The sequence below is a fragment of the Carcharodon carcharias genome, chromosome 31 (assembly GCF_017639515.1).
Source record: "Carcharodon carcharias isolate sCarCar2 chromosome 31, sCarCar2.pri, whole genome shotgun sequence".
NCBI lineage: Eukaryota > Metazoa > Chordata > Chondrichthyes > Lamniformes > Lamnidae > Carcharodon > Carcharodon carcharias.
The window spans coordinates 14,815,852-14,836,545 of record NC_054497.1 but is presented as its reverse complement, the minus strand read 5'-3'; the positions used below and the strand labels follow the sequence as shown (position 1 = coordinate 14,836,545).

The window sequence follows — 20,694 nt, the reverse complement described above, 5'->3', positions numbered from 1 at the left end:
CTGAGGCTCCTGGCCTGCCCGCCAGCCTTAAGGTTGGACGGACAGGGCCTTTAATTGTTTTAATTATCCGGTCAATGGCCTCAATTGGCCATTGACAGGTCGGCGGGCGGACAGTTGATTTCGCTGTCTGCCCGCCTCCCTCAATATTTAAATGGACTGGGATGACATCAGGGGTTCCTCTCGATGTCATCCCGCGTAATTTTCACGTCGGCGAGCAAATCCCGCCCCCAACTCGCCGACGGAAAATTTCTGGCCATAAGATTCTTAGGGGGTTTGACAGGGTAGATGCTGAGAGGCTGTTTCCCCTTGTGGGAGAGTCTAGGACCAGAGGGCATAATCTCATAATAAGGGGGTCACCCATTTAAAACAGAGATGAGGAGGAATTTCTTCTCTCAGAGGGTAGTGAATCTGTGGAATTCTTCACCGCAGAGGGCAGTAGAGGCTGGTACTTTAAGAATATTCAAGTCTAAGTAGACAGATTTTTAATCAGTAAGGAAATCGAGGGTTATAGGGAAAAGGCAGGAAAGTGGGATTAAGGATTATCAGATCAGCCATCATCTCAGTGAATAACAGAGCAGACTTGAGGGGCTGAATGGCCCTCTTCTGCTCCTACATCTTATGGTCTTATGAAGGAACTTTTTTTTTAAGTTGTTGTTGTTGTTGTTGCAACCCAGAAATACTTTAGTGGATGTGAAATGGTCGCTGCTTGCCCCAACAATGCTGAGAGTGAACTCTGAGACTGGACAATGATTCAGATTGAAGATGTTTGCTGCACGAGAAAAAATCTTTGGATCTTTGATAGGGAAACTAATCACAGGACAATAATGAAACTGCTTCTAAAAATTACACACACAACTTGTCCCATGTAGCGAAGAAAGAAGTTGCACTTATATAGCACCTTTCGCAACCGCAGGTTATCCGTCTATCGATCTGTTATCAACTATCATCCTACATATTTCCTGAAGTTTAAATTAATGTTCATTTATTTATTCAAATGTTTTCTCTGCACCTATTGCAGAAAGAATAAATATTACGTGCAAATATTGTGAAAAGCGATTTGTTTGACGTGATACAGCAGAAGCAAGTTTACTTATTCCTTAAGAATAGCTCAGGTATGCTGACCATTTGAAATGTGAGCTTTGGTTCCGTTCTTGAAAGACAACCCCCCCTTTATGAAATCCCACCCACCTCACATTATGATTGGCTGTTCAGTTTAATTTCGCACTATTATTGGCTAAGATGCTTGTCAATCACCGCCCTTAAAGGGAGGACGTTCCGGCGAATAGTTGCCTGACCTGTTGGACGAGACTTGACGTCAGACAGGTGAGTCGGGACAAGAAAGGCAGTAACAGCAGCAAGAGAACATGGCGAGTTCCCAGCTGGAGTGTTTGGAAGATAATCATATTAATATTAGAATTAATGACAAAAAGGCAGAATTCTATTACTGTGAATTCCAACGTTTAGCCTTAAATGAACTACTAAAAGCTGGTGAAGTTGGTTTCCACAAGCTACTGAAGGACAAAAAAGCCAAAGAGTTTATTTCCTCCAAAGAGGTTGAGAGCATTTCCAAAGATTGCCACAGGTATGAGGTCGAGGGGAAGGACACTTCAAAAGGTAAGAAGACTGAGAGTGGCAGCTCTTCTTCAACCTACTGGCCAGAGCAGAGTGACACCCCAATACCCGACCTAGATCTGGGCTGGACACAGCATGTTACCTATCGAGGGGTCACCAGGGCAACTGTGCACATGCACCCCCCAAAAAACAATGATCCCTTCATCAAGGAAATTGTGCGGAAGGCGATCCAAGATGCGAAGAAGGTAAGTGAACAATCATGGACCAACTAATTCCCATTTCTACAGCACCCCCTTTCATCAATTCACAGTGTCACTGAATCTTTGCAATGGAGAAGGAGGCCATTTGGCCCATTGAGTCTGCACTGGCTCTCTGAGAGAGCATTCCACCAAGTCCCACTCCCCTGCCTTACCCCTGTAACCTTGCACATTCTCTCTTTTCAGGTAGCAATCCAATTCCCTTTTTGAATACGTTTACCCTGCCTCCACCACCCTCTCAGGGAGTTTGTTCCAGGCTCCAACCACCCTCTGGGTGAAAAGATTTTTCCTCGCATCACATTTACTCCTTTTGCCAATTATTTTGAATCTGTGCCCTCTAGATCTTGATGTTCTCTTGAGTGGGAACAGTTTCTCACTATTTACCCTGTCCTTCTCTCTCAGGATCTTGAATCCCTCTAACAAGTCTCCTCTCAGCCTTCTTTTCCCCAAGGAAAACAGCCCCAACCTCTCCATCTATCCTCATAGCTACAGATCTTCATCCCGGCAATCATTCTTGTGAATCTCCTCTGTACTCTCTCCACATCCTTCCTCAAGTATGGTGCCCAGAACTGGGTGCAGTACTCCAGGTGAGGCCTAACTGGTGTCTTATACAAGTTCAACATGACCTCCTTACTCTTGTACTCAATGCTCCAATAATAAAGCCTAAGATACTATATGCTTCATTAACTGCTCTCTCAACATGCCCAGCCATCTTCAGTGACCTATGTACATATACAGAGGTCCCTCTGTTCCTGCACCTCCTTTAAAGTCTTTCCCTTTGTTTTATATTGTCTCTCCATATCTTTCCTGCCAAAATGAATCAACTCACATTTCTCTGCATTGAACTTTATCTGCCAATTGTCTGCCCAATTGAGGTCTTGTCACTATTGTGGAAACACGGCAGCCAATTTGCACACAGAAAGATCCCACAAGCAGCAATGTGATAATGACCAGATAATCTGTTTTAATGATGTTGATTAAGGGATAAACATTGGCTCAGGAGACCGGTGAGAAATCCCCTGCTTTCCTTGTTCTCCCTGCTGTGGGATCTTTTACATCCACCCAAGAAGGCTTTGATTGAACAGCTCATGTGAAAGACAGGATCTTTGACAGTGCAGCACTCCCTCAGTGCTGACCCTTGACAGGCAGCACTCCCTCAGTACTGACCCTCTGACAGTGCGACACTCCCTCAGTGCTGACCCACCAGCAGTGCAGTGCTCCCTCAGTGCTGACCCACCAGCAGTGCAGTGCTCCCTCAGTACTGACCCTCTGACAGTGCAGCGCTCCCTCAGTACTGACCCTCTGACAGTGCAGCACTCCCTCAGTACTGACCCTCTGACAGTGCAGCGCTCCTTCAGTACTGACCCTCTGACAGTGCAGCGCTCCTTCAGTACTGACCCTCTGACAGTGCAGCGCTCCTTCAGTACTGACCCTCTGACAGTGCAGCGCTCCTTCAGTACTGACCCTCTGACAGTGCAGCGCTCCCTCAGTACTGACCCTCTGACAGTGCAGCGCTCCCTCAGTACTGACCCTCTGACAGTGCAGCGCTCCTTCAGTACTGACCCTCTGACAGTGCAGCGCTCCTTCAGTACTGACCCTCTGACAGTGCAGCGCTCCTTCAGTACTGACCCTCTGACAGTGCAGCGCTCCCTCAGTACTGACCCTCTGACAGTGCAGCGCTCCCTCAGTACTGACCCTCTGACAGTGCAGCGCTCCTTCAGTACTGACCCTCAGACAGCGGTGCTTCCTCAGTCCTGGTACTGGAAGTGTCAGTCTAGGTTTTGTACGTAAGTCTCTGGGAGGGAGTCTGAATCCACAGCTTACTGATCCCGAGGTGAGAGTGCTACCCACGTAGGCACAGACGTTAATAAACTGACTACAGGAGGCCCAGGAAAGGACCCCAGAAACAATAGCCCACCATCCTCTTTCAGAAGCTGCCCAACTCTCTGCGTGTTTCCAGCAGTTCGATATGTTTGTTTTCATACGAAATAGGAGAAGTCAGCCATCCAGCCCCTTTTATTCGGCTCCTTTTCTATAGCTGGGTGGATTTATATAATTTATGTAACTTCCAGTTTCATTATGTGATATTTAGTCAGTGCTACTTTCAGATTTTCCAACAGCTTTCAAATCCCTCCCAAGGTCTCCCTCCAATAGGTTACCCCTCCTGCATTCACCTGAATGCCCATCTCTGGATCTCCCTGCCTCATCCTTTGCTCGCTCTGCCTCTCTCCGCCTTGAAAAAGCTTCTTAACTCTCATCCTTTCAAGCAGACGTTTGGTAACCTTTCCTAACTCTCCTGCTATGCCTCTGAATTTAGGTATGGTGCTGTTGTGGCTGTGTTACTTGTCTGGAATCCAAGGGCCTGGACGAATAATCCAGTTGGACCACGAGTCCAAATCCCACCAAAGCAGGTTGAGAACTTGAATTAAGTTTTCAAAGCTGCGATGAGTTAAAGTGATCATGAAAGTGCCAGATTGTCATAGAAATTGCGTCACTCAGGAAGGAAACTTGTCATCCTTACCCAGCCTGGGCCTACATGTGACTCCAGTCCCACACCAGCGTGGTTGCCTCTTAACTGCCCTCTGAGGTGGCCTGGCAAGGCACTTACTTGTATTACAAAAACAGAATTACCTGGAAAAACTCAGCAGGTCTGGCAGCATTGGCGGAGAAGAAAAGAGTTGACGTTTCGAGTCCTCATGACCCTTCGACAGAACTGTCGAAGGGTCATGAGGACTCGAAACGTCAACTCTTTTCTTCTCCGCCGATGCTGCCAGACCTGCTGAGTTTTTCCAGGTAATTCTGTTTTTGTTTTGGATTTCCAGCATCCGCAGTTTTTTTGTTTTTACTAACTTGTATTAACCTGTTACACAGTTGTTCAAGAAGTGGTGGTGGTGGTGGGAGGGGGTGGGGGGGCGGGGAGGTGGGGGGTTGGGTGCACTACTACCACTACAAAGGACAATTAAGGATGGGCAATATGTTTTTTTAAAACTACTTCCTGATGTAGAGTGGGTTGAGCAGCTTTCCAAAGTTATGTAAATGCACAGTGTTGACACATGAAGCAAGGTAAAGGCTGTTCACACAAAGATGTGAATTTGTTAACTGAGTGTCGCCATAGTAACCAGAATTTAGGTGATGCCTGGAGGATCATTGGGCTTCTCGGTGTGTGTGGGCGGAATAATCTCCCGAAATGTCAGGGGGAGCCATAGTCGACTGGACTTTCCCTGGGGGAATGGGGGAGGAATTTCCCAGCGTCTGTCCTGAAATTGGATGCTCTTTGCCCCCCCCCCCCCCCCCCCCCCCCCCCCCCCCCCCCCCCCCCCCCCAAGTTAATTTCCCTTCAGTTGCCGGGGTGGGTGTAGGTGTGAACTGAAGGAAGAGATTGACGGTGGATAAGTTTAATGGGTTTTTTTATCTTCTTCCTTTTGTGAATTTACACCCCACTTACTTTCTCTCACTTAATCTTGATTCATGGCTGTGTCACACTCCAGTCAGCAGTGCTGCAGTATCTACCTCCATTATTCATAGCTTAAATGTGAATTATCAGAGTCATTGGTGATCCTTCTCATATGAGAAACAGTCCTTCGTACATGTGGCTGAAAAATTCTAAAAGCTCCCCCCCCACCCCACCCCCCGGCAAAAATAAATCCAGAACATTCTGCGTCCTGTCCCTACTCTGCTTGTACTTCTTAAAAAAATAGCATTCATGGGATGTGGGAGTTGCTAGGCCAGCATTTATTGCCCATTCCTAATTGCCCTTGAGAAGGTGGTGGTGAGCTGCCTTCTTGAACCGCTGCAGTCCATGTGGCATAGGTACACCCACCGTGCTGTTAGGGAGGGAGTTCCAGGATTTTGGCCCAGTGACAGTGAAGTAACGGTGATATATTTCCAGGTCAGGATGGTGAGTGACTTGGAGGGGAACTTCCAGGTGGTGGTGGTGTTCCCATCTATCTGCTGTCCTTGTCCTTCTAGGTGGTCACAGGTTTGGAAAGTGCTGTTGAAGGAGCCTTGGCAAATTCCTGCAGTGCATCTTGTAGATGGTACACACTGTTGCTACTGTGCGTCGGTAGTGGAGGGAGTGAATGTTTCTGGATGGGGTTCCAATCCAAGTGGGCTGCTTTGTCCTGGATGGTGTCAAGCTTCTTGAGTGTTGTTGGAGCTGCACTCATCCAGGCAAGTGGAGAGTATTCCATCACACTCCTGACTTGTGCCTTGTAGATGGTGGACAGGCTTTGGAGAGTCAGGAGGTGGGTTATTTGCCTCAGAATTCTCAGCCTCTGACCTGCTCCTGTAGTCATAGTATTTTTGTGATTGGTCCAATAGAGTTTCTGTTCAATGGTAACCCCCCCAGAAGTTGGTGGTGGGGTCTAGAAGATGGTAATATTATTGAAACCATATGTTTCCCTCCCCTCCCCCAACATAAGACCATAAGATGTAGGAGCAGAAGTAGGCCATTTGGCCCATCGAGTCTGCTCCGCCATTCAATGAGATCATGGCTGACCTGATAATCCTCAACTCCACTTTCCTGCCTTTTCTCCATAACCCTCGATTCCCTTACTGATTAAAAACCTGTCTTTCTCATATTGAATATCCTTAATGACTCAGCCTCTACAGCCCTTTGTGGTAAAGAATTCCTCAGATTGACTACCCTCTGGGAGAAGAAATTCCTCCTCGTCTGTGTTTTAAATAGGTGACCCCTTACTCTTGAGATTATGCCCTCTGGGCCTAGACTCTCCCACAAGGGGAAATAATCTCTCAGCATCTACCCTGTCAAGCCCCCTAAGAATCTTATATGCTTCAATAAGGTTGCCTCTCATTCTTCTAAACTCCAATGAGTACAGGCCCAACCTACTCAACCTCTCCTCATACGAAAATCCCTCCATACCTGGGATCAACTTAGTGAACCTTCTCTGGACTGCCTCCAATGCCAGTATATCTTTCCTTAGATAAGGGAACCAAAACTGTTCCCAGTATTCTAGATGTGGTCTAACTAGTGCCTTGTATAGTTTTAACAAGACTTCCTTATTTTTATACTCCTTTCCCTTTGAAATAAAGGCCAACGTTCATGAACTTGTACGCTAGCTTTTTGTGATTCACGCACGAGGACCCCCAAACCCCTCTGTGCTGCAGCTTTCTGCAGTCTTTCTCCATTTAACTAATATTCAGCTCCTCTGTTCTTCCTGCCAAAGTGCATAACCTCACACTTTCCCACGTTATATTCCATCTGCTAAGTTTTTGTCTTGTCAAGCCCCCTAAGAATCTTGTATGTTTCAAGAAGATTGCCTCTTATTCTTCTAAGCTTCTACAGGCCCAACCTACTCAACCTCTCCTCATAAGAAAATCCCTCCATACCCAGGATCAACCTAGTGAACCTTCTCTGGATTGGCTCCAATGCCTATAACATTCTCCTACCCTGGTGGTGCTGATGCTTGCTGAAGTTCAATGCCACAAGCATTAGGTGCCCTTTGGTGCATCGGCTGAGATGGCTATTCAGCTACAGAGTGCATCACCAACTTGATCCTCTCCTTATCCGACGCTTAAACTCTCAAAATTTCCAGCTCATCGTGGCAGTGAATATTTCAGGGCACTGAGGAATCTTGGCTGACTCTTCCCTTTTCATCTGTGCTAGAAAGAGCTTCGGATTTTATACGAAACCTTGCAGGTTGTCAGGGCATCTCAAAGCGCCCCCCCCCCGCCTTTATCTGCAAGTGCAGTCATTGTTGCTGTGTAGACAGAACTTGGTGCACAGCCGACTCCAAGAAACAGTATTGAGGTAAACAACGTTCCCTGCCCCCAAACCTCCTCCCACCCCAAACGAACATGCTGGTCCCCCAGCCCCACCCCATTCTGCTCTGGGCTCTGAACCCCCTCCTCCTGTCCGCCCCCTCACCGTTGCTGAGGACAGAAAGTGCCCCCACTCCCCCTCAGATGTTAAGGCTTCCGATGTTACATTGCTTTTGTGTTTAAAACATTAACTTTTTTGGATGCAGAAGTTGAACTGGAGTCTGGCGTGAAGTATGAATTGTGAGCGAGAGTCCTCTGAGCCCGGTCACATTCACAGGAAAGGCAGTGGATCTTGAGGCAATGCCGAATTTGACTGTTGTGAAGCCACTGGGTTTATCTGATCAATATCGGAACGCACAAGCAAATGCAAACCACAGCCAAGGCTGCAGCACAGGTAGTCAACAGAGAAAAGGAAGATGCTCTTATCAGTTCAGTTTGAGTAACTCCCCTGTCATCGTATCTGCACAGCCACAAGTTAAGCCTTTGCTAACTGCAGGACTTCTAACTAAACCTGCCTTCCTGTAAAGCACCCTTTCCCCAGCTGCTTAATAATTTCTCAAGTGTTGCAAGGACTTTCCTACAACCCTCCCCCATGTTGATGCAAGGATGCATGATCTTCATTTTACTGTGAAGGTACCTCCCCCACACCCCCAGTACCTGCCTCGTGGAAAGTGGGGACCAGTTTATCACATTGCAGTCAGGCGTTGCCACCTAGAGTTGCACCTTAACCGTAAACACTACCCGATAAAGGTACTTGTGCGATCACTAAGTCCACCCCACTAAAATTGCCTGACTTCACTCCTGCCACAGCTCATCCGCTGCTGAAACCCTCATCTGTGCATTTGTTACCTCTAAACTTGACTGTCCCAATGCATTATTGACTCATCTCCCACATTCTTACCCTCTGTAAACCTGAGGCCATCCGAAACTCTGCTGCTCGTGTCCTAACTCGCACCGAGGCCCCTTCCCCTATCACACCTGTGCTTGCTGACCTGCATTGGCCCCCCTCCCCACCCCCATCAAAGCAATGTCTTGATTTCAGAATTCTCATCTGTGGTTTCAAATCCCTCCATGGCCTCGCCTCTCCTCTCCATCTCTCTGTAACCTCCTCCAACCCCACAGCCCTCCCAGATGTCTACACTCCTCGAATTCTGGCCTTTTGTGAGTATCGCAGATTTTAATCACTCCAGCATTGGCGATAGTGCTTTCAGCAGCTTAGATTCCAAACCCTGGAATTCCCTCCCTAAAACCCTCCAACTCTCAACCTTGCTTTCCTCCTTAAAACCTACCCTTTGATCTATACTTAAAACTCCATATGTGGCTTGGTGACATATTTTGTTTTATAATGCTCCCGTAGGACACTTTGGGGTGTTTCATGACAATAAAGGCGCTATATAAATATAAGTTGTTGTTGAAGGACTCATAACATTTAAGTAGTGTGAAAAAGTAAAAGTTATCCATTACTATCTGTCACACACCAGCTGTCACACAATTGGTGTCACATATAAGGTGCTGTAAAGATAACAGAATCATTCAGTGTCCCCTGGGCTGGTTTGAAGCCTGAAATTTACAGGCAGATTATTAACTTGTAATTCACACAGGGAGATTACAGGCAGCTGATTAAAGCTGATTACAGTCCATTGTGAGCACATCCCACTGGGAATGTTGATGATGAGCTCAAGGCCCCGAGACATCTCACAACACAAGACATTTACAAACAGGAATATACAGCAGGAAGTGTTTCCTTGTTCTATCAGAGACTCCACTCCAGTCTCTGATGTCAGATCCATTTCAAACCCACATTAACTGCACCAAGTTTCTCCAGATTCAACTCCAGGATTTATTGTGCACTCTCAAACACAGGATGTTAGTTTCTGATCTAGCTTTTCCTCCTACACTTCATTACTCTTCAGTCTTGTTACCTTCTTTTTAATTCCGCTTTCTCATTCAGTGGTCTCCCTCCTTCCCTCCACCCCACCCCCTCCTTCCCTCCACCTCACCCCCCTCCCTCCATCCACCTCACCCCCTCCTTCCTTCCTACACCCTCATTCCCATGTAACAGGAGTACATTCAGCTGTTTAAAATTACAACAATTGCCAAATGTATCAGTTGCACCAGGTTTGGAAATTAATTCTGGCTTGAACTTAGACTTATAGGTTCATTAATGGTCAGAAGGAGGCCATTCGGCCCATTGAATCCATGCTGACCCTCTGTAGAGCAGTTCAGTCAGTGCCATCCATCTCCCCCTAGCCCTACAAGTTTATTTCCCTCAAGTACCCATCCAATTTCCCTTTGAAATCGTTCAGACTCAATTTCCACCCCCCTCATGCACAGTGAGTCCCATTCACTGAGTAAATAAAGTTCTTCCCCATTTTAGATTCAAAACTGGGAACTGGGTGTTGGCAATTTGAAAATGTCTCATTAACTTTTTTATTCAGATGATTGCGTTAGTGATGGATGATTTCACGGACCGGAATATATTTGAAGATCTGATTGAGGCTTGTTACAGGCGGAGGCTCCCAGTTTATATCATCCTGGATGAGGGGAAACTGAAAAGCTTCCTGGAGATGTGCAAGAGAATGGAACTGAATGATTTGATGATCCAAGTGAGTGTCTCGCTGGGGGATCTGACACCGGGGGCTCTGTCCCTTCTAATTCCTGAGTTTTCCTACCTGCAGATGTGACACTGCCACACACCCACCTCCTCCCCAAGACAATCACACCGAGAGTATAGCTGAATCCTGGATTCCAGTCTCACCCAAGCCGAGTGCCAATGATTGGAGGGGGGGTGGTCTATGTCCAAACCATTGTGGTCAGTCTTGTTCTCAAGAGCAGGAGAAATCTGTCATTTTTAAAAAAAAAAGGGTGAAGTGGCTGAGAGACAGAGAGAGTCAAGACTGGGACAGGGTGTGTGATTTGAGACCAGGATAGATCACAGGGGGACTCGAGTTCTGTTGCTGGCTTCATCTGCCTCACTCAGGGATCCCTATCCCAATCCACCCTGCACACAAACAGGATGGGCTTAGCCAATCAGCCAGTCATTCAGCTGTTGAAGCCCCCCGCAGCTGAATAGCCACTGCGGAGTCTCAGTGCTTAGGTTTGCAGGGGAAGGGTGATCTGCTTGGACTAGGGGTGAGGGAGCTGCTGGTGAATTCAATCACAGCTAAGCTCCTACCCGAGGGAGAGAGGGTGAGAGAAGGAGAGGGAGGTATGGATTTCTGTCCATCACTATCTTGTTTTTCAGTACCTGCGTGTTCGTTCCATTGCTGGCACTGGTCTCTATTTGGCAACGGGATACATTAAGGGTGATCTAAACCAGAAGTTTATGATTGTGGATGGTGACAAAGTGCTTTCCGGCTCATACAGGTAAATATCCTCCTCTGGATCTAATGCCCCATGAAACCACGTCTGTATCCTCCGGTCTGGTTATTTATTGCTACAAATGGTCATTTGGCAACAGTAGGTTTGTCCTGTTTTTCAGTGAAGTCTCCATGTCACACTTACATTACGGTTCAGTTTTTCCCCTACCCCTGGGGATCCTGTTGGACTGTCGGACTGAGTCCGTCAGTTTGGAATGGCCACACTATCAAAGCAACTGAGGGGTCTGGTCAGACAGCTCAGACAAGGCCTCTTCACCTGAGTCCATCATTCATTCAATGACTCCCACTGGAGACTCTGTGCGTGTGTGTGGGTGTCTGAGTCTGTGCGTGTGTGTGAGTGTCTGAGTCTGTGTGTGTGTGTGTGTGAGTGTCTGAGTCTGTGTGTGTGTGTGTGTGAGTGTCTGAGTCTGTGCGTGTGTGTGAGTGTCTGAGTCTGTGTGTGTGTGTGTGAGTGTCTGAGTCTGTGCGTGTGTGTGAGTGTCTGAGTCTGCGCGTGTGTGTGAGTGTCTGAGTCTGTGCGTGTGTGTGAGTGTCTGAGTCTGTGCGTGTGTGTGAGTGTCTGAGTCTGTGTGTGTGTGTGTGTGAGTGTCTGAGTCTGTGCGTGTGTGTGTGAGTGTCTGAGTCTGTGCGTGTGTGTGAGTGTCTGAGTCTGTGCGTGTGTGTGAGTGTCTGAGTCTGTGCGTGTGTGTGAGTGTCTGAGTCTGTGCGTGTGTGTGAGTGTCTGAGTCTGTGCGTGTGTGTGTGTGTCTGAGTCTGTGCGTGTGTGTGAGTGTCTGAGTCTGTGCGTGTGTGTGAGTGTCTGAGTCTGTGCGTGTGTGTGAGTGTCTGAGTCTGTGCGTGTGTGTGTCTGAGTCTGTGCGTGTGTGTGTCTGAGTCTGTGCGTGTGTGTGTCTGAGTCTGTGCGTGTGTGTGTCTGAGTCTGTGCGTGTGTGTGTCTGAGTCTGTGCGTGTGTGTGTCTGAGTCTGTGCGTGTGTGTGTCTGAGTCTGTGTGTGTGTGTGAGTGTCTGAGTCTGTGTGTGTGTGTGTGTGTGTGTGAGTGTCTGAGTCTGTGTGTGTGTGTGTGTGAGTGTCTGAGTCTGTGTGTGTGTGTGTGTGAGTGTCTGAGTCTGTGTGTGTGTGTGTGTGAGTGTCTGAGGCTGTGCGTGTGTGTGAGTGTCTGAGTCTGTGCGTGTGTGTGAGTGTCTGAGTCTGTGTGTGTGTGTGTGTGAGTGTCTGAGTCTGTGTGTGTGTGTGTGTGAGTGTCTGAGTCTGTGTGTGTGTGTGTGTGAATGTCTGAGTCTGTGTGTGTGTGTGTGTGTGTGTGTGTGTGAGTGTCTGAGTCTGTGTGTGTGTGTGTGTGAGTGTCTGAGTCTGTGTGTGTGTGTGTGTGAGTGTCTGAGGCTGTGCGTGTGTGTGAGTGTCTGAGGCTGTGCGTGTGTGTGAGTGTCTGAGTCTGTGTGTGTGTGTGTGTGAGTGTCTGAGTCTGTGTGTGTGTGTGTGTGAATGTCTGAGTCTGTGTGTGTGTGTGTGTGTGTCTGAGTCTGTGTGTGTGTGTGTGTGTCTGAGTCTGTGTGTGTATGTGTGTGTGTGTCTGAGTCTGTGTGTGTGTGTCTGAGTCTGTGTGTGTGTGAGTGTCTGAGTCTGTGTGTGTGTGTGTGAGTGTCTGAGTCTGTGTGTGTGTGTGTGTGTGTCTGAGTCTGTGTGTGTGTGTGTGTCTGAGTCTGTGTGTGTGTGAGTGTCTGAGTCTGTGTGTGTGTGAGTGTCTGAGTCTGTGTGTGTGTGTGTGTGTGTGTGCGTGTGTGAGTGTCTGAGTCTGTGTGTGTGTGTGTGTGTCTGAGTCTGTGTGTGTATGTGTGTGTGTGTCTGAGTCTGTGTGTGTGTGTGTCTGAGTCTGTGTGTGTGTGTGTCTGAGTCTGTGTGTGTGTGTGTGAGTGTCTGAGTCTGTGTGTGTGTGTGTGAGTGTCTGAGTCTGTGTGTGTGTGTGTGTGTGTCTGAGTCTGTGTGTGTGTGTGTGAGTGTCTGAGTCTGTGCGTGTGTGTGAGTGTCTGAGTCTGTGCGTGTGTGTGAGTGTCTGAGTCTGTGCGTGTGTGTGTCTGAGTCTGTGCGTGTGTGTTTCTGAGTCTGTGCGTGTGTGTGTCTGAGTCTGTGCGTGTGTGTGTCTGAGTCTGTGTGTGTGTGTGAGTGTCTGAGTCTGTGTGTGTGTGTGTGTGTGTGTGTGTGAGTGTCTGAGTCTGTGTGTGTGTGTGTGTGAGTGTCTGAGTCTGTGTGTGTGTGTGTGTGAGTGTCTGAGGCTGTGCGTGTGTGTGAGTGTCTGAGGCTGTGCGTGTGTGTGAGTGTCTGAGGCTGTGTGTGTGTGTGAGTGTCTGAGTCTGTGTGTGTGTGTGTGTGAGTGTCTGAGTCTGTGTGTGTGTGTGTGTGAGTGTCTGAGTCTGTGTGTGTGTGTGTGTGTCTGAGTCTGTGTGTGTATGTGTGTGTGTGTCTGAGTCTGTGTGTGTGTGAGTGTCTGAGTCTGTGTGTGTGTGTGTGAGTGTCTGAGTCTGTGTGTGTGTGTGTGTGTGTCTGAGTCTGTGTGTGTGTGTGTGTCTGAGTCTGTGTGTGTGTGAGTGTCTGAGTCTGTGTGTGTGTGAGTGTCTGAGTCTGTGTGTGTGTGTGTGTGTGTGTGCGTGTGTGAGTGTCTGAGTCTGTGTGTGTGTGTGTGTGTCTGAGTCTGTGTGTGTATGTGTGTGTGTGTCTGAGTCTGTGTGTGTGTGTGTCTGAGTCTGTGTGTGTGTGTGTCTGAGTCTGAGTCTGTGTGTGTGTGTGTGAGTGTCTGAGTCTGTGTGTGTGTGTGTGAGTGTCTGAGTCTGTGTGTGTGTGTGTGAGTGTCTGAGTCTGTGTGTGTGTGTGTGTGTGTCTGAGTCTGTGTGTGTGTGTGTGTGTGTGTCTGAGTCTGTGTGTGTGTGAGTGTCTGAGTCTGTGTGTGTGTGAGTGTCTGAGTCTGTGTGTGTGTGTGTGTGTGTGCGTGTGTGAGTGTCTGAGTCTGTGTGTGTGTGTGTGTGTGCGTGTGTGAGTGTCTGAGCCTGTGCGTGTGTGAGTGTCTGAGCCTGTGCGTGTGTGAGTGTCTGAGTCTGTGCGTGTGTGTGTGAGTGTCTGAGTCTGTGCGTGTGTGTGAGTGTCTGAGTCTGTGCGTGTGTGTGTGTGTGTGTGTGTGTGTGTGAGTGTCTGAGTCTGTGTGTGTGTGTGTGTGTGTGTGTGAGTGTCTGAGTCTGTGTGTGTGTGTGTGTGTGAGTGTCTGAGTCTGTGTGTGTGTGTGTGTGTGTGAGTGTCTGAGGCTGTGTGTGTGTGTGAGTGTCTGAGGCTGTGTGTGTGTGTGAGTGTCTGAGGCTGTGTGTGTGTGTGAGTGTCTGAGGCTGTGTGTGTGTGTGTGTCTGAGGCTGTGTGTGTGTGTGAGTGTCTGAGGCTGTGCGTGTGTGTGTGAGTGTCTGAGTCTGTGCGTGTGTGTGTGAGTGTCTGAGTCTGTGCGTGTGTGTGTGAGTGTCTGAGTCTGTGCGTGTGTGTGTGTGTCTGAGTCTGTGCGTGTGTGTGTGAGTGTCTGAGTCTGTGCGTATGTATGTGAGTGTCTGAGTCTGTGCGTATGTATGTGAGTGTCTGAGTCTGTGCGTATGTATGTGAGTGTCTGAGTCTGTGTGTGTGTATGTGAGTGTCTGAGTCTGTGTGTGTGTGTGTGTGTCTGAGCCTGTGTGTGTGTGTGTGTGTGTGTGTGAGTGTCTGAGGCTGTGTGTGTGTGTGTGTGTCTGAGGCTGTGTGTGTGTGTGAGTGTCTGAGTCTGTGCGTGTGTGTGTGAGTGTCTGAGTCTGTGCGTGTGTGTGAGTGTCTGAGTCTGTGCGTGTGTGTGAGTGAGTGTCTGAGTCTGTGCGTGTGTGTGAGTGAGTGTCTGAGTCTGTGCGTATGTGTGTGTGTGTGTGTGTGTGTGTGTGTGTGTGAGTGAGTGAGTCTGTGTGTGTGTGAGTGAGTGAGTCTGTGTGTGTGTGTGTCTGAGTCTGTGTGTGTGTGTGTGAGTGTCTGAGTCTGTGTGTGTGTGTGTGTGTGTGTGTGTGTGTGTGTCTGAGCCTGTGTGTGTGTGTGTGTGTGTGTGTCTGAGCCTGTGTGTGTGTGTGTGAGTGTCTGAGCCTGTGTGTGTGTGTGAGTGTCTGAGCCTGTGTGTGTGTGTGTGAGTGTCTGAGCCTGTGTGTGTGTGTGTGAGTGTCTGAGTCTGTGTGTGTGTGTGAGTGTCTGAGTCTGTGTGTGTGTGTGAGTGTCTGAGTCTGTGTGTGTGTGTGTGTGTGTGTGTGTGTGTCTGAGTCTGTGCGTGTGTGTGAGTGTCTGAGTCTGTGTGTGTGTGTGTGAGTGTCTGAGTCTGTGCGTGTGTGAGTGTCTGAGTCTGTGCGTGTGTGAGTGTCTGAGTCTGTGCGTGTGTGTGTGTGTCTGAGTCTGTGCATGTGTGTGAGTGTCTGAGTCTGTGCGTGTGTGTGAGTGTCTGAGTCTGTGCGTGTGTGTGAGTGTCTGAGTCTGTGTGTGCGTGTGTGTGAGTGTCTGAGTCTGTGTGTGCGTGTGTGTGTGTCTGAGTCTGTGTGTGTGTGTGTGTGAGTGTCTGAGTCTGTGCGTGTGTGTGAGTGTCTGAGTCTGTGTGTGTGTGTGAGTGTCTGAGTCTGTGCGTGTGTGTGTGAGTGTCTGAGTCTGTGCGTGTGTGTGAGTGTCTGAGTCTGTGCGTGTGTGAGTGTCTGAGTCTGTGCGTGTGTGTGAGTGTCTGAGTCTGTGCGTGTGTGAGTGTCTGAGTCTGTGCGTGTGTGTGAGTGTCTGAGTCTGTGCGTGTGTGTGAGTGTCTGAGTCTGTGCGTGTGTGTGAGTGTCTGAGTCTGTGCGTGTGTGTGAGTGTCTGAGTCTGTGCGTGTGTGTGAGTGTCTGAGTCTGTGCGTGTGTGTGAGTGTCTGAGTCTGTGCGTGTGTGTGAGTGTCTGAGTCTGTGTGTGTGTGTGTGTGTGTGTCTGAGCCTGTGTGTGTGTGTGAGTGTCTGAGTCTGTGTGTGTCTACATCTATGTATGTGTATATTATATCTCTGTCTTGGTCTGTGTGCCATGGTGACTGAGCCCCAGGTTGGGTTGTAGATGGGGATGCCACTTTCCCATTGCACAATGAGAAACCCTGACAGAGCAGTAAGTTTTGGTTGTTGGTTGTGTGAATGCAGTTTGAGACGGGACATCCCGGACACAAACCCCTCTCCCACCCTCCCCAGCCCCATACTTTCTGTAATTGGCATTCTCACCGTCCTTATTTCGAATAGAGGCTGAGTTGGGTTTCTGATTTCCCGGTAGTTTCACATGGAGCTGTTCCCGGTTACACCGCAGCACACTGACTGTCTACACTGGGCACGTTCTGGAAAATTTTGATACTGAATTCCGGGAGCTATATGCCAACTCGGACATGGTGAATCTCCACGAGCATCTGAACATCAAGCCAAGACTCACAGCCCCGGTGTTGGGCATCACCACTGCCTTCGTCCCACCCCGATCGGATGACTTGAAAAGGAAGTTCGACAACCCCAAGTATCTCCTGGTGTCGGAGGGGATGCACCTTCGAGCCTGCTCGGAAAGCCAGCTGCTGTCTCCGACCGAGCTCCAGAGGAAGGAGAGCACGGTGAAATTCCGGGAGCGGAAGGGGACCATGAGAGACAGTAAGAAAGAGGATCACAGCAAGGCAAACCAGGCTGTTCAGGAATGGCTGGTCAACAATGACGTCCGGGGCCTGGATGAACCAGAGCCGCTCGAAGACCTGGTCCCAGCCAATCAGATGCCCGACACCGGCAGCGGATTCAAAATACTGAACATCGGCCGGGGCAGTTTCAGGAGAGTTAAAGCGTCCCAGACTGCTGACAGTGATTCCAGGTTGGCAGAGGGGAACTCAGAGCCCAAAGCCCTCAGGAGGAGCCTGAGGGGGAAGATGAAAGACTCAGCCAAAAGTGGAAGACAGCCCGCAGAGACTGGAAACACAACCAACTTGAGCACAGGTACCTTTGGCCACATTGTGGGTTCTCGCACTCGCCACCCTGTACCCCTCCCCTCAGTGTGAGCTTACAGGACAGACACTGCTCTCTGGATAGGGCTGTTTGAATTTCCAAAGGTAACATTTTGATTTGAATATCCTCATTCTTGTTTGCAAATCCCTCCACAGCCTTGCCCCTCCCTATCACTGTAACCTGCTAACTGGATACCATCCAGGACAAAAACAAAAAAAACTGCGGATGCTGGAAATCCAAAACAAAAACAGAATTACCTGGAGAAACTCAGCAGGTCTGGCAGCATCAGCAGAGAAGAAAAGAGTGGATGTTTCGAGTCCTCATGACCCTTCAACAGTTCTGTTGAAGGGTCATGAGGACTCGAAACGTCAACTCTTTTCTTCTCTGCCGATGCTGCCAGACCTGCTGAGGTTCTCCAGGCAATTCTGTTTTTGTTTACCATCCAGGACAAAGCAGCCACTTGATTGACGCCCCATTTACCACCTTCACCATTCACGCCCTCCACCACCGACGCACAGTGGCACCAGTGTGTGTACCATCTACAAGATGCACTGCAGGAATTCACCAAACCTCCTTTGACAGCACCTTCCAAACCCATGACTTCTACCACCTAGAAGGACAAGGGCAGCAGATACATGGGGAACACCACTGCCTGCAAGTTCCCCTCCAAGTCACTCACCATTCTGATTTGGAAATATATCCCTGTTCCTTCACTGTCACTGGGTCAAAATCCTCTCTAACAGCACTGTGGGTGCACCTACACCACAGGGACTGCAGCGATTTAAGAAGGCGGCTCACCATCACCTTCTCAAGGACAATTGGGGATGGGCAATAAATCCTGGCCCAGCCAGCGACGCCCACGTCCCATGGATGAATAAAAAGAAAATCTCCTCCCGGCCCACAGCCATCTGGGATCCATGCAGTCCTCCAATTGTGGCCTCCTCAACATTCCTGATTTTCATTTCTCCGTCTTTGGCAGTTGCGCCTTCAGTTGCCCAGGCCCCATCTCTGGAATTCCCTCCCTAAACTTTCCAACTCCCTCAAATTCTCACGGTGAGATTTGAACCCATAGATTTCTGCTGCAGTAGCAGAACCATTCCACCATTGTCTGCTGGTCCAAGCGGAATTGTGTCACTGCAGGGAAATGAATGCCCTCCGTGAGCAGAAGGTGAAGCTGGAGGTATTTCCCAGATCCCTCGCCCCATTGCAAGACCCCCTCCCTCTCTCCACTTCCCTCATGACAAGGTGGGATTCCCCTCTCCGCTCTCACTCACCCTGTGCCTTTCTGTCTTGACAGGTAAGGGCACCTCCTCGGTCCCAGACCACAGTATCGGCAGAAGCAATAACAACAGCAAGAAGGAGAATTGTGTCCTGTCATGAGGAGCTGTGCCGAGGGTTGGGGAGAAACACAGATCAGCCATGGGGATTGGGATGGCGGCTGATGGATCACTTACAGATTGACAATTGCGCTGCGCTCTACAGGGAGGATTTTCCCCTCGTCAGGTGGGGGGAGGGGGGGGGTAGCAGAAGGGCCTGGGGAATGGCCACACAGCAGCCTGCCTCCTGCGACCAGGCCCCGATCACCACTTCACGCTGGTTGGCCATTTAACAGCCATAACCTCGGCGCTGCCAGAGTGGGGGAGGGCGCAGAGCTGATGCCTCAGGGAGCCGAAGACGTTTAACATTAAAAATAAAGAATTTAAAAATAGAGAAGGAAAACGTGAGCCCGCCCCCCGCCCCCCACCCAACCGCCCTCACCTGACTCTGTCACCCGAGCAGGGACGGGTTGAAAATGAGCTTAGAAACATTTTTAAAATCACAGTTTGAAACCTCATCCCGCCCGTGGATTGGGTTTCGCTGAAAAAAAACGCAAAGGCCTCTTGGCCTCTTTGCCTACTCGCCGACCGCGTGGAAAATTTCACTTTAATTAGTTAAATTAATGGGCTTAAGAGCCGTCCTAATCGCTGGCGGACGCGCTGCCAAATCCCATCTGCGCCCGCTGAGCACAATATCGCGCATGGGGGTGTGCGCAATGCTGACGGGACGCTCGCCCGACATCATCGCCCGCTATTTCCCACTCTTGAGTGTCGGCGCGCGCTCACCAAGCTGAAAATCCTGGCCTGTGTGTTTTTAATTTTGTTTCTGTCACTGGGCATCCGAAGGATCCCACCAGAGGTGATGTTACTGAAGCATATAACACGTGGGTTACGATGCCTCCCTCTCCCCGATGTATGTTCCGCCATAGGGAAGGTGCCAATCACCTGGTCCACTGCTCCTGTAGATTCCCACGTGGTCAAGTGAGTGACTGCTTTCCCAATGGTACTGAGTCTCACAGATCGGAGAGAGAGGCCCCAGGATCGGGCAGTGTTGAATTAGTGCTGCAATGGCCAGTACAGAGCAACTGGGTCCCAGTTCCAACGGGTGATGGAAATCTTTTGCACACTCACCCACCTGATCGCACTTCATGTGTGCAATGAATCTCATTGCCCTGGCTTCAGGAAGTGGGGAACAGGTCGTTACCCCTCCCCCTTCTGATCCAGTACCCAGGGACTCCTCGTGGACAATACATAGACAGGTCAAGTATCAGTAGGGTTATGCCTGGGTATTATAGCCCCAGAGTCCATAGCCTGACAGTGCCAATACCAGTGGAAATGCTCACTCTTTGGATTCTCACATGAAGTGTGAACATGTGGGTGAGCACACAAAAGATTTCCTTCGCCCATTGGAGCTGGGCTGCAGACAGAGTGGTTGAGCACCCATTGGAACTGGGACCCAGCTGTTTTGTACTGGCCTCCTAGGTGAATTTCACCACCAGTATTTTAAAACTAAGCTGAATTCAGAGCTTCAAAAACATAAATGATCCCAATTTTCAGAATCGTTGTTTAAAAAGAGTTGGAACTTTTCTACATTTTCACCAAGACTGCCAGCTGTGCTGGGTTTGCGTCTTGGAGTCAGTCACGAGAAATGATTGACTCAAATCAATTTACCAATGACAAAAGTAACAGAGATTTATTTATGCAAAGTATGTGCCTTGGACTTCTAATAGTTTATAGATAGATTCATATTTTACTTTTTTTAAAATTAATAATGAAGATATACATCTTGCATAAAGGAAATTTACTGATATGGAAAATATTAAATAAAATTATTTTGTACATTTTCATATTTTTATTTTATAATTACTTCTTAAAGGGATTTGACCCAAACTAAGAACCTAAGAAATAGAAGCAGGAGGAGACCACTCGGCCCATCGAGCCTGCTCCACCATTCAATACCATCATGGCTGATCTTGGGCTTTAACTCCATTTTCCTGCCGCTCCCCATATCTCTTAATTCCCTGCGAGCCCAAAAATCTGTCCATCCCAGCCTTAAAGGTATTCAACAATGGAGCATCTACAACCCTCTGGGGTAGAGAATTCTAAAGATTCACAACTCTTTGAGTGAAGCGGCCCCTTATCCTGAGACTGTGCCCCCGTGTTTTAGATTCCCTAACCAGTGGAAACAATCTCTCGGCATCTACCCTATCAAACCCTTTCAGAATTTTAAAACAAAAACAAAAATAACTGGAAAAACTCAGCAGGTCTGACAGCATCTGCGGAGAGGGACACAGTTAAGTGACTCTTCATCAGAGTCATTCGGACTCGAAACGTTAACTGTGTTCATCTCCACAGATGCTGTCAGACCTGCTGAGTTTT

The 20,694-nt window shown here is 48.8% G+C and overlaps 1 protein-coding gene across 1 annotated transcript; it reads left to right on the top strand.

Moving 5' to 3' along the window:
* Window positions 1-1,311: 1,311 nt before the first annotated feature.
* LOC121271740 (protein FAM83F-like) lies at window positions 1,312-18,742 on the top strand. Its single transcript, XM_041177951.1, has 5 exons — window positions 1,312-1,817; window positions 10,049-10,216; window positions 10,855-10,976; window positions 16,299-16,990; window positions 18,297-18,742. Exons 1-5 carry the CDS (start codon window positions 1,365-1,367, stop codon window positions 18,377-18,379), a joined length of 1,518 nt encoding a protein of 505 aa, XP_041033885.1. The 5' UTR covers window positions 1,312-1,364; the 3' UTR covers window positions 18,380-18,742.
* Window positions 18,743-20,694: the final 1,952 nt, after the last annotated feature.